General features: G+C 41.8%; 1 protein-coding gene across 1 annotated transcript in view; it reads left to right on the top strand.

The window, feature by feature from the left end:
- The first annotated feature begins 9705 nt into the window (after positions 1-9705).
- SNX24 (sorting nexin 24) overlaps positions 9706-12392 on the top strand; it is a 223704-nt gene continuing 221017 nt past the window's right edge. Inside the window, exon 1 of the mRNA XM_036742257.1 lies at positions 9706-9904. Coding sequence (XP_036598152.1) covers positions 9773-9904 — 132 coding nt within the window. The 5' untranslated portion in view covers positions 9706-9772. The remainder of the gene's footprint in view (positions 9905-12392) is intronic.

Genomic DNA, 12392 nt, shown 5'->3' on the forward strand with positions numbered 1-12392 from the left:
TCTGTGTGATAATTTGTACCTGCCAAAGAGGGTCACATTACTTGAAGTGGCCTCCCCCACCAATGACTGTCTCTCCACATATGTATCTGTCCTCTGGCATGAGTCTTTGTCCTGACTGGCTGTATTGTTTGCTACTGGTCCAGTAGCTCTGATGACCTGGTTGATAGTCACCAATGGAGTGAAACAAGGCTGTGTGCTTGCTCCCATGCTTTTTAGCATGATGTTTTCAGCCATGTTGTCAAATGCTTTCAATGAGGATGAACACGGCATCAAGGTCAGCTACCGCACTGATGGTAAATTCTTCAACTTGAAAAGGCTACAAGCCAAGACCAAAGTGGAGGGAGTGTTGGTGCATGATTTTCTGTTTGTGGATGATTGTGCACTCAGTGCAGCCTCTGAAGCTGAGATGCAACAGAGTATGGATCAATTGTCTGCTGCTTGTGCTAATTTTGGCCTAACAGCCACCACCACACCATCCATATATGGAACCATCAGTTACATCAAATGGAGAAGTTTTGAATGCTGTGGATAAATTCACTTACACTGTTAGTGTACTTTCCAGGTATGTACACATTGATAATGAGGTTGACACACACATCATCAGAGTTAGCTCAGTGTTTAGGAGGCTCCAAAGGAAAGTATGGGAGAGAAGAGGTATTAGACTGTCTACCAAACTGAAGGTCTACAGAGCCATTGTGCTGACCTCATTGTTACATGCCTGTGAAATCTGAACAGTATACCAGCACCCTGCCAGGAAACTGAATCATTTCCATTTGAATTGTCTTAGGAAGATTCTGAAGATCACCTGGAAGGACAACGCACCAGACACTGAGGTCGTTACTTGAGCTAAACTGCCAAACATTCAAACTCTGCTTCAGAGAGCACAACTCCAATGGGCTGGCCATGCTGTTCAAATGCAAAATATATGCTTGCCAAAAAGAATGTTTTATGGAGAACTCACAGGGCAAGCATTCACATGGTGGTCAGAAGAAGCGACACAAGGACACTCTCAAGAACTTTGTAATTGATTGTGTGACATGCGACACTGGCACAGGACCACTCAGCATGGCATGCCCACATCAGAGAAGGTGCTGTGCTCTGTGATCAAAGCAGAATTGAAACAGCTCAAAGGAAACACAGGATTTGCAAATTTAGAGAATTCATCCTAAATGTTCACATGGACTATTTATGCCTGACCTGTGGTAGAGCATTCTGAGCTTGTATTGGTCTGATCAGCCACAGTTGGACACATTGAAACTTGACTCTAGCACAGTGATGTCATTTTGGTCATCTTTGAGAAAGAAGGACACCAAAAACAACAACAGTAGGAGAGAAGAAAGAAGTCCATCTCCCTGCCTTGCTTCGATTTTGTTCAAACAAAGGGGCCTCATTCTACAAAAGGTACACACGAACCTACACTGCTCAATTCTTTAACTGGAATTGCTGAACTTCTTATCTATTTAAAGACCCCAGGGGCAAAGATAATTTTTTGCTTAGCCAATTGCAGTGTTTCCTTTAATTTCCCATAAAGAAAAGTAAGTTCTTATAAAGAAATGATTTGGTATTAACACCTTATTATCTATGTTATCAGTTTTTTGTTCTGTGTGACTTTAGTGGTTGAGGTTGAGAGGGGTAATTCCATGTACTCCCAAACATCTATAGGGAGTGGGTACAGATATTGGTGGAAGCCTTGATCTGGGAATCACTGATCAATTGAGTTCTCTAATCAGCTTGATTGAATAATAGGGTAGGGAGCAAAAGGCCTTTTTCAGATTTCAGTGGCTCTACTTTTAGGGTGTGAAGGGAGAGAAATAGAGAAAATGATATTTAAGGGTGTGTCTCTTTCCGCCTTTGAGGGACCACCTTCGCATACGAAAAAGGCTAAGTGAAGGAATATTTATTTTTTAGGCACATACACTACATGGCACTGCGCTAAACACTAGGGATACAAGAAAGGTAAAAATGGATCCCACCCTGAAGAAGCTCACATTTTAATGAGAAACTACCTCTAAACAACTATGTACAAACAAGGTATGTCCCGAATAAATTAGAGATACTTTCAGAGGGAAGCAGTTGTCAGACACAACAGACTTGCCACTTATGAATTTCTGCCATTCCTTTTCTCTGTCTACTCAATTACAGAGGAAACTGGAAGAGATTAAGACCTTAAAAACAAGGGAACCAACCCTGGTTATGTTAGTCAAGAAGAGACTCAGCTCTTGAGGACTTGCCATTGTCCCTCTTGTGGAGCTAATCAAGTGCCAGGAGATTTCTCTCTTCTTGCTCCCATCATCAATGGTGCCTTGAAGCAGAAGCACATATCCATATGAAACTTATACCCATGTGTAGACTGTGAGGGGGAATTAAAGGACATTGCTTCCTAATCCTGAATACTTCTGTTAAATGGTTTAAAAAGAGAGAACTTCACCAATATGAAGATATTACTGCTTAGGAGATGGCTGATCTACATCAAAGCCAAGACTTGAGGGAGTGATACCAGGAGACTTCCTGTTATTTGTAGAATCAGGAAAGTTGAAGGCTTTGAGGACTATGATCAACCACTGGGGCAATGTGCCTGACAGAACAGGCCCAGCAGGGATGGCAGTGAGGATGTTTTCTTGTATATTTTATCATGCTAGTTCAATAAATGCCTTTGCTTTGAGCTAATTGCATCCTGCAAGCAGCTAGGTGGCATAGTGGATGGAGCATGGAGTCAGTAAGACCTAAGTTCAAATCTGGCCTTAGACACTACCTGTGTGACCCTAGGCAAGTTACTTATTTCCTCAAGTGTAAAATGGGGATAATGATGGCTCCAACTTTGCAAGGTTGCTTTGAGGATCAAGTAAGAGAATATTTGTAAAGCATTTAGTACCATGCCTGGCACATTGTAAGCATTATATAAATGTTTATTCCCTTCCCCTTGCCCTGTGGCTGACTATTAAGAGAGGAGCTTGTGAGTTATGCTTTTAGGACTGAGCAACCAGAGGGTACCTTGAGTTTGAGATAGCTATTCTCTAGAAAACCTAACCTACAAATCTGTGTTAGGGCTGGTAGCCCAATGGTAGCCTCCCCACCCCAACCCCCGGCTGGGCTGGATATATCTTTGTATCCCCAGTACCTTGTATAGTGTCTGGCACACAGTAGGTAATTAATAACTGTTTGGTGATTGGTTGATTGATGTTAAGTACCACTATTAAACAGTCTAAAGTTGAAAATTGAAAAGCTTTGTCAGAATAATGCAAGTAACCACCTAAATTAATTTGCAAATTGAGTTCTATAAAAATTAAACCTCTACAGGTTATTTAGAAAAACATTAAAGAAAATAATAACAAAATTCGTTACTATATAAACAACAATCATTAAAACTATTTGGTACTGGTCAAAAAAAAAATAAAAAACTAGAACAGTGGAACAGGTTGGAAGATCAGATTGAGAAACAAATACAGTTTTCTAATTTTTGAGAGAAAAAAAAAACTCACACAGAACATCTAAAGGTAAGTTCTTCTTTGTACTTTTTCGTAACTGTTGAGAAAGCTTGAAAGCAGTTTGGCAGAAAATAGGTCTAGTCCAGCAGATTATGGCACACTAAATTCCAAGCAAATAAGCAATTTAATGTAAAATCTAATACTATTAAAAATATAGAGGGAAATGGAAGGAAGTCCATTCTGTTAGGATCAAAATTCATAATCAAAGGATAGAAGAAATCAAAAATAGATCTGTTGGGGGCCATTCACCCCTGGTAGTCCTTGACCAGCAAGGACCTGTCTCGGTACGCAGTGAGTGAGGCAGGAATCAAGATAAGATGGAAGGGACTCCGATTTATTCAGGTTAGAAGCAAACTTTTATATCTTTGGTTACATAGGTACTATCTTTGGTTATGTAGGCATTAGGACCGCCCTGGTTCCGCCTACTCTCCTCCCCTTCTCTTCCCGTGCTCACCTGAAGTTCCCTGCGGTCAGGCAAGTTCAGACAAAGACCGGGAAGTGCCATGTGGTCAGGCAAGTCCAGACAAAGACCTGGAATTGCCACGTAGGCAACAAAGGCAAGACCCTTCCTCCTGACTCCATCCTGTTCCTCCCATATCGCAGAGCCCTGAGTTTACCTCAGCAGGCCCTGGGCATGGAGGTCCGAGGAGGGCAGCGGTTGGCTCTAACTCGCCCCGTTACATAGATCATTTTGATTCTTTAAAATTAAAAGGCTTTTGCATGAACAAAATCAGGGCAAAATTTTAAAAAGGTATAAAAGAGAAACAAATCTTTGTATAAAACTCAAGTTTCTCTCAATGATGTAGACTATAACCTTCTTATCAGCCCATCGCACAAGACTATTTTCCACTTCTCCTAAGTTCACTAAAGGCAATCAACCAAACACAATGGCGAGTAAAAGCTCTTTAAGGAAAGCCTAGGGAGAACCCAAAAAAGCAAAATCATCCTGAGGACATTTAAGGATGAAAGTGGGAGGAAAACTAACAAAGGAAGAGTGGAAAAGGTATACAAAGATTATGAAGGTGTTGAGGAATTTCTTTATAAGGTATTTGAAGGAGGGAAGTTACCAAAGATATGTATACAATCTTGGACTTTATTAAAATAAATAAAGGTGACCCAGAAAATATAACTAACACATTATATGTCTACTTTCCTATCTATATAAAATGTTTATGAGAATTATCCACATAGACATCAAGGATATCATCTATGAGGATATTAGTAGTGTATTGGCAATGCTTTTGTAAGCAATATTCTGTAGGAGACCACAAAATCGGCTGAAAGATGTAGAAAATGCAAGCGGCTGTACTCATTGCTAGTAGTTTATTTAAAAAGTATTTGTTTTGGCTAGGCTGGAGGAGCAAGAAACACGTGCCAGGCACTATGCTAATCTTTGGAGATACAAAGACAAACCAAAAAAGAAGAGATACTACTTGCCCTCTAGGCATAAGGTAGGGGAAGACAAAAAGGAGCTGAAAACATAGGCCTGGAAAGAGTTCCTACTCCATTGCCTGCTGTAGAAGTTCTGAGAGTTAAAAGCCCAGTAGGGAGTGGAGATGAAACAGCCCAGGTCTGTGCTTACCCCAAAGTGAAGGTCCCATGATGAAACGATAGTAGAGGGAGCTGGAGAGGTGAAAATGGTGCAGGCAAGAAGGACTCAGTGAGGGACATCTGTAGAACAAAATGCCATTTTAAAGGCTTTCTTCAAGAAAAGTACATCCCATACATTTATCAAAAGTATTTTTCAAGATAAAGTGAAAGGTAGTTTAATATGTTGAACTCATAATCTGACAGACTCATTGCCTTTCTTATTAAACAGTACTGTTGAGTTTCACCTGTGTCCATTTGCAATAGTTCATGTAGGAAAATGTCACACAAATAATTAAAATATATGGTGCCTTTTAATCAAACAAAAATCTTCAGAATTTCTAGTGTGTTCTCTTGTAAATTTATCGGTTTCATCATTGTCTACAAATACTGAATGACTCAATAGTCATCCTCTGAATAAGTTTAAAATGCATTATAAAGTTCTCAGAGTTGCATACATCTTTTCCTGTGTTTGTTTTCCAGCCTTTTACTCTACTGGAATATCATTTACAATAAGCATACTATCTGTGTAAAAGACCAACTTACTTATGTTTTGATTCTTTGCTTGTTTAAATTGTTTTAGTTTGCATGTATTTCTGCTCCAAGTTTGTCTGTCACCCAGGAAGTCCATTATACAAATTCAGGGAATGACCTGGACTCTAGTGAATACACAATGCCTGTTTTGTGCTCTCCTCATTCCATTACTGAAGCAGCAACTATCTAGCAAACAACTGCTGAATCTTTGGTATATAAAAAAATGCTTTTGCTAACTTTTGAATATTGAGTCTGTATTTTGTTTTGCAAGCTTTGGGCTTCATCTGATGACTCATAGGATCTGGCTTTACTTTTGGGTCTTGTTTGTAACATTTCTTTTTCTACTCTGTTGAATATGCTTGAAATATTTTGGATGTAAGTTCAAGTCTCATTCTCAGTGGCAAACTTCTTTTTTTATTTTTTAATAGTATTTTGTTTTTCCAGTTACACATGAAGACAGTTTTTAACATTCATTTTTTATAAAACTTTGAGTTCCAAATTTTCTCCCTCTCTTCCTCTTCCTTCTCCCTAAGATGGTAAGCAATTTGATACAGGTTACATATGTGCAATCATGTAAAACATTTCCATATTAATCATGTTGTGAAAGAAGAAACAAAAAAGGAAAAAAGAACACGGTATGGTATGGTATGATTCCATCTGTATTCGGACTCCATCAGTTCTTTCTCTGGACATGGATAGAAGTTTCCATCAGGAGTCTTTTGGGATTGTCTTGGATCACCGTATTAGTGAGAAGGGCTAAGTCAATCAATCATAGTTGCTCAGTGTATAATGTTGCAGTTACTATGTATGGTGTTGTCCTGGTTCTACTCATTTCACTTTGCATCAGTTTATCAGTCTTTTCAGGTTTCTCTGAAATTTGTGGCAAAGTTATTGAACCTGGCCCCAGGAAATAGATCCATTTATGCTTCACATACACTGCAAATGAGGAAAACCTTAATTCTGTGGACCCTTCTGCATAGAATGGTAAGAAGCAGCTAAGTGGCACAGTGCATAGAACTCTGAACTTGAGGTTCGGAAGACCTGAGTTCAAATTCTGCCTCAGATACTTATTAGCTGTGTAACCGTAGGCGTGTCACCTATTTTCTGCTTCAATTTCCTTATCTGAAAAATGGGGATTATCCTTTATTCCCTATGGTTGTTGTGGGGATAAAATTAATAATATTTTTAAGGTACTTAGCGAACCTTAAAATTGCTACATATGTGCTATTATCTTGAAATTCCTGAAGGTTTAGGCTGCTGTAGTTCAGGGATCCCCAGGCAACTCTGTAGTCAAAAGAGATGAGCCTCAATATGGCTTTTTCCTGTGCATTTTGACTAGAGGAAGTAGAGGGAGCACTCTCTATACTGTGGGAGGAGAGAGGAAAGCCCATGCAGAGAGTCATCGCTTTACATTAAGTAGATGTTAAATGGATTGTCCAGACTTCTACATAAAGGGATTTTTATGACTGGAACCCAGAGAAAGAACATGGGAGAAGGGGGCAGGGGGCAACTACAGACAGAGGATGAGGACTCGGGACAGGCAATAGTACTTGTGCTGTGATGGGTGGTTGGAGTGGCCCCCTCAGGTGCCAGAAGTCTCAAGCCAAGCCCCCAATCCAGCTGTGGTGAGCACAGGGAGAGCATAGTAGTATACAGTAAACAGTTTTTTTTTTAAAATGTGGATTTCTTTCATAATTTTTTAGGTAAAATTTAAGTTGAATAATGCAAATTAACATATAGCAAGAATTGTCTGTACATCCAAATTATTCAAGCTTCCTTGAAATTTATAACAACAGAGATTTGACAAGTTTCTGATCATAGATATCAAATTAGGCATAAAACAAGTTGATGGTTGGTCACCAAAGCATTTTGATATTGTCAGGGTTGTGATCCAGGGCTAAAAGCAGAATCCTACTTGGGGAGGGATTCCTTCTTGGTAAAGTGTGTTAGATGCTTATACTTGTAAATGACATCATGCTAGTTGCCCTAAGCCCCGGGAATACTGTAGTCACCTGGAAGAGAACTATAACTACTTAAAGGAATTTGGCCTAACCATCTACACAAGAAAAAAAACTGAATGATCAAATGACACAGTTAAACTGAAAACCTACAGTTCTTGTCCATTAGTCCATCAGATAGCTAGCTAGTTACAGATATAGGTATATACATATATTTATCTCTATATATCTGAGATAGATAGTACAAACAGACAAGTTGGACCCATAATTAAAAAAGGAACAGCGGACTAGATTGTCTTGAAACTGCAAAACTCTTTTAATGATCTCAAAGTTCTTCCCAAAACAAAGGCCCCATTTTTTTAATACCAATATTTTAAGAAGTGTTACATGGCTGAAAGTCACGAAACACAAATCTCTAAGATATTAAAATGAGTATAGTGGGCAAGCTGTAAGAAGCATATAATAAATTAAGAACTTGGAAAAGAATGAGATTAAAGGATTTCAATAGGGAAATGTATGATGAAAAAGATGAGGTCATCTAGTGAGAACAAGGGATAACAGGTAGATAGATTGCTTGCTCTACTAGAATTCTTGGTTTTTTCCTGGGTCCTTTTGTCTTCTCCCTCTGTCTATACTACTTCACTTGGTGATCTCATCAGCTACCATGGATTTAATTGCCCTATGCTGATGTTTCTCAAATCTACCTTTTCTGCCTCAATCTCTCAGCTGATCTCCAATCTCACATCAAACTTTTGAGACATCTCAGACTGGCTGTTCAGCAGACATCTTAAACTCAATATATTCAAAGCACAACTCATTATCTTTTCCCCTACACCTTCCCCACCCCTCTATTCCCTATTATTTGAGAGGGCAACACAATTTCTTCTAGTTCTTCAGTCTCATTACCTAGGAGTCATCTTTGATTCCTCACTATCTCTCACCCCCTATATCCAAGATGTTGCCAAGACCTGTCAATTTCATCTTTACACCTTCTCTCCAATACACCCCCTTTTGCATTTGAACTAAGATTAAATACAAAGACTAATCTTGGATATAGAAGACAGATGATGAAATAAATTTCCTTCTCTCAGTAGAGAGATGGAAAACTAAGTGTGTTGTATGTACATGGTGGTTATACAAGGTCCTTGAATCAGATGGTTTTGCACCACTGTTTTCCCTTGTTTCAAAGAAGGGCTATATTATACATGTGAAGACTCATCATGGGGGCAGGGATGTACTGGATACCTTGGGGATAGGGATTGGATCTGTAATTTCATTGGGATAGGAAACTATCCATGAGGAAATTCCTTCCAGCAATGGTAGGCCAGTATCTTCTCTGTAACTCATGGTCTTAGACCATTTGGAGTACAATGGAGTCAAGGTTAAGCCCTGACTTGTCCAAGGTCTCACAGTCAGCATAATGTATCTGAGGTCACACTTGAATTCAAGAGTTTCATTCTTTAGGGCCAGTTCTATTTACTATATCACTGTATTCCTGTTTAGGAATTAAAAAAGACATTAAAGCACAGTACTTGTACAAAATCTGGTTGTCAGTTACTGAAGATGAGCTGGAATATGGCCCGATAAATATCCCACATTTCTCTTTTTCCTGACGGCCCAGGGAAAAGTGGTGCACGCCCTAGGTAGAAACAGGAAGATTATATATACAAAACTTTGAAGAAATGTGTAGGGCGTGTGTGTGTGTGTGTGTGTGTGTGTGTGTGTGTTTGCGTGCGCGCGTGTGCGTGTGCTTTGGGCGTTGTATCTTCAGGTGCATTTAGTCCCACATTTATTTGCCTAAACTGACCCATCCTTCACTTCTAGCCACAAAGGCCAGCCACCCAGCCGTTCCGCAGTGACCCATAAGTGCTACTGGCCCCGAAACAGCCCCGCTTGGCTACCCCAGGTCCAGGGAGTTCCGCCGCCTTTAGACGAGGTTGCCTCTCCTTGGTCACGCCCAGTCCGGACCCCCGGGAGCTCAGGCCTCCTCCGCCTCCCGACCGGGACAGCGCGGGTCACGTGGAGGCGTCGCGTCCTCACATGACGGGATTGCAGCTTGACCCCCGGCTTCGGCGGCTGGGGGCGGGGCCCTGGGGGGGTGGGAGGAGGGGAGACGGCCCCGCCCTCAATCCCGCCCCCCCACGCCTCGTTCTGAATGAAGCCTCCGCCTTCCTCCGCCTCCTCCCACCCCCGGGGGCGGAGCCGGCGATGGTGGGGCGGAGGCTGGAGGAAGAGGAGGGGGGTTGGCCCTCAGCCCGCCCGGCCCAGCCCGGCCAGGCCATGGAGGTCTACATTCCGTCATTTCGTTATGAAGAGAGCGAGCTGGAGAGAGGCTACACGGTAGGGCGCGAGTCAGGGTCAGGAGGGAGCCGGCCGGCTGTTGGGGAGGGGAAAAGTAAGAGAAATCTTGAGGGGGAAGTGCCCCCTTTCCTAAACCCGGTTCTCCGCGGGACGGGCTTCCCACCCCTGCTCCTCTCCCCGCGGGGAGAAAGGGCGGGGTCCCGCGAGCTTGGAGGCGCGTCGTCCTGGAAACCACCGCCTCCCCTCCCCCTCCTCTGCCCCTCCCCCGCCCTCTCCCCTCCAGCGCTCCTGCCCCCACCCCTTCAACCCCCCTCACCCTCCCACCTTGGGCTCTTCGTCCACTCCAGTCCATTTTGCTCGGGTCACCCCGGGAGATGTCTCACGGCTCCCTGGCCTGGGTCCTGATCTGAGAGTCCCAAGGACTGTGTTCTGTGCACAGCTTCAGAACAGATCCTCTGCTTCCCAAACTGTTGGGGCCCCTCTTCTGCATTTCTACACCTTTGCTTCGCTTGTCCCCTCCCGGGGCGTATCGGCAAAGCCTACCTGGGCAGCTATCATCTCTCACCTTCCCCAACACCTCAAATAAAGCAAAAAGACCAGTGGAAATAAAAGAGGCTTAGGGTGGTGGTGGGAATGCCCCCCACCCCGAACCTACAATCTCTAACCTTTTTTCCTCCCCTGCCCTACATACAAAAGGGTGCATGGAGTGTCTCTTGAAATAACAGATTTCTGGAGTTGAGTCTCTTTGGCGTTTGGGAACACAGCTTTTTCACCATCTACTTTCAGTGTTAGAATATTGTTCCTTTTGGAGCTGCCTGCCACTCTGCCTTTGAAGTTACTGTCTTTTATAGCAAAAGTGGTTTATGAGAAGTTTGCAAAATTCTGTGGCTTGTATCAAGATGGACATTATTTATTTAAAAAGCATAGATTGCTGGCCGCTTAGTAGCTGAAGCTTAACACAGAATTCTCAATTTCAGATACTTTCTAACATCCCTTCTTCCACGAAAACTTTGTTGTTTAAGTCAGATTGAATACCTATCCTGTGTCAGGAAGGTAGAAGCTTATAAGGGACAGGATCAGACATAGTGCTGGAAGGGACTTCTGACATCATCTCTAGTGAATAGAGGATCCAGTCCTCTTGTTTTATAGGTTAGGAAACTGAACCACTCCAAGGCCAGGTAACTTGTCTTACATCATACAGGTAATAAGGTTTATATCTCCAGAGCAAGTTTTTGAATCCAGGTCTTCTGACTCCAGATCAGGGCTCTTTACACTGTACCACACTGCTAGTGTTTCCTGCTTTTGAGGGACTTATGATTTATCTAGCAGGGAGAACACAGATTGTAAAAGGTTAACAATAAAAGATTTAAACACTGGCTCAGAAAAGTCACAGATAATACACAATTATCTCTCTAGCCAAACTGGACTTTTTATTATTCCTCACATATGACACCACATCTCTATGCTCACACTGTCTTCTCCTGTGCTTGGCATGCACACCTCTGCCTCTTAGAATCCCTTCTTGAGACTTAGCTATCTTCTATGTGAAATGGAATACAAAAGCATGAAATACTTATGAGTGCCAGCTACTCTAACAGAAAATATTTCGTATAAAAAATCGAGACAGTCCTTGTTCTCCAAGAGTTTACGCTTGCATTTGGAGAAGACAACATATGGAAAAGTTTAGCTGCAGGTCCAGGGGCAAGGCCCAGGGGTCTGTAGTCTGAAGTATTGTGAAGGGGAGATCCTTGAATGGACCTTGATATTGATACCCTCAGCTTCTAGTGCTTTCCCTCAAAGGATTTGGAATTAGAGGACTTGGGTTCAAAACCTACGTCTCTCATTTACTGCCAGCATCACCTTCAGGAAATCACAAACTCTCTGGATGTCAGTTTTCTCTGAAATGAGAGGGATGGACTATTTGAGCTCCGAGTTCCATTTACACATCTCTTCTGATACAAGCTTGAGAGCAGAGGCTTTGATTTTTGTCTTTAATGTCTTTTTCTCAAAGACAGCACTGTAATTAGTACATGGTAGGTGATGGTTGATTGATAAGTAAATGATACAGAAAACTGCTAATGAAGTTCACTGGACAAATGAGCTTTGAAGGAAAGGGTGGTCAAGGACCACCTTACTAGCGGGAGATTTAAGCAATGTTGATGCATTCCAGGTAAGAACAACTTCCTGATGATAGAGAGCTATTGAAGTTTTTGAACAGGGAGAATGACATGATTAAGCTTGTATTTTAGGAAGATTAATCTAGTAGTCAGAGATGCATCCATCATATCATAGTGGAAGTAGACACATACTAGCCATGTGACCCTGGGAGAGGCACAACCTCTCAGTTTTCTCTAGGCAACTCAGACTACAAGTTTCTGAGACGGAATAAACCTACGTTTTTGGCTTTGCTTATTTCATATAGTTCATGTAGATCTTTCTGTGCTTTATTGTATTTGTCAGTTATTATTTCTTAAACCACAATTTGTTTGGCACATCTGTGGGTATATACTTTATTGTCAATTCTTTG

The sequence above is a fragment of the Trichosurus vulpecula genome, chromosome 1 (genome assembly GCF_011100635.1).
Source record: "Trichosurus vulpecula isolate mTriVul1 chromosome 1, mTriVul1.pri, whole genome shotgun sequence".
NCBI lineage: Eukaryota > Metazoa > Chordata > Mammalia > Diprotodontia > Phalangeridae > Trichosurus > Trichosurus vulpecula.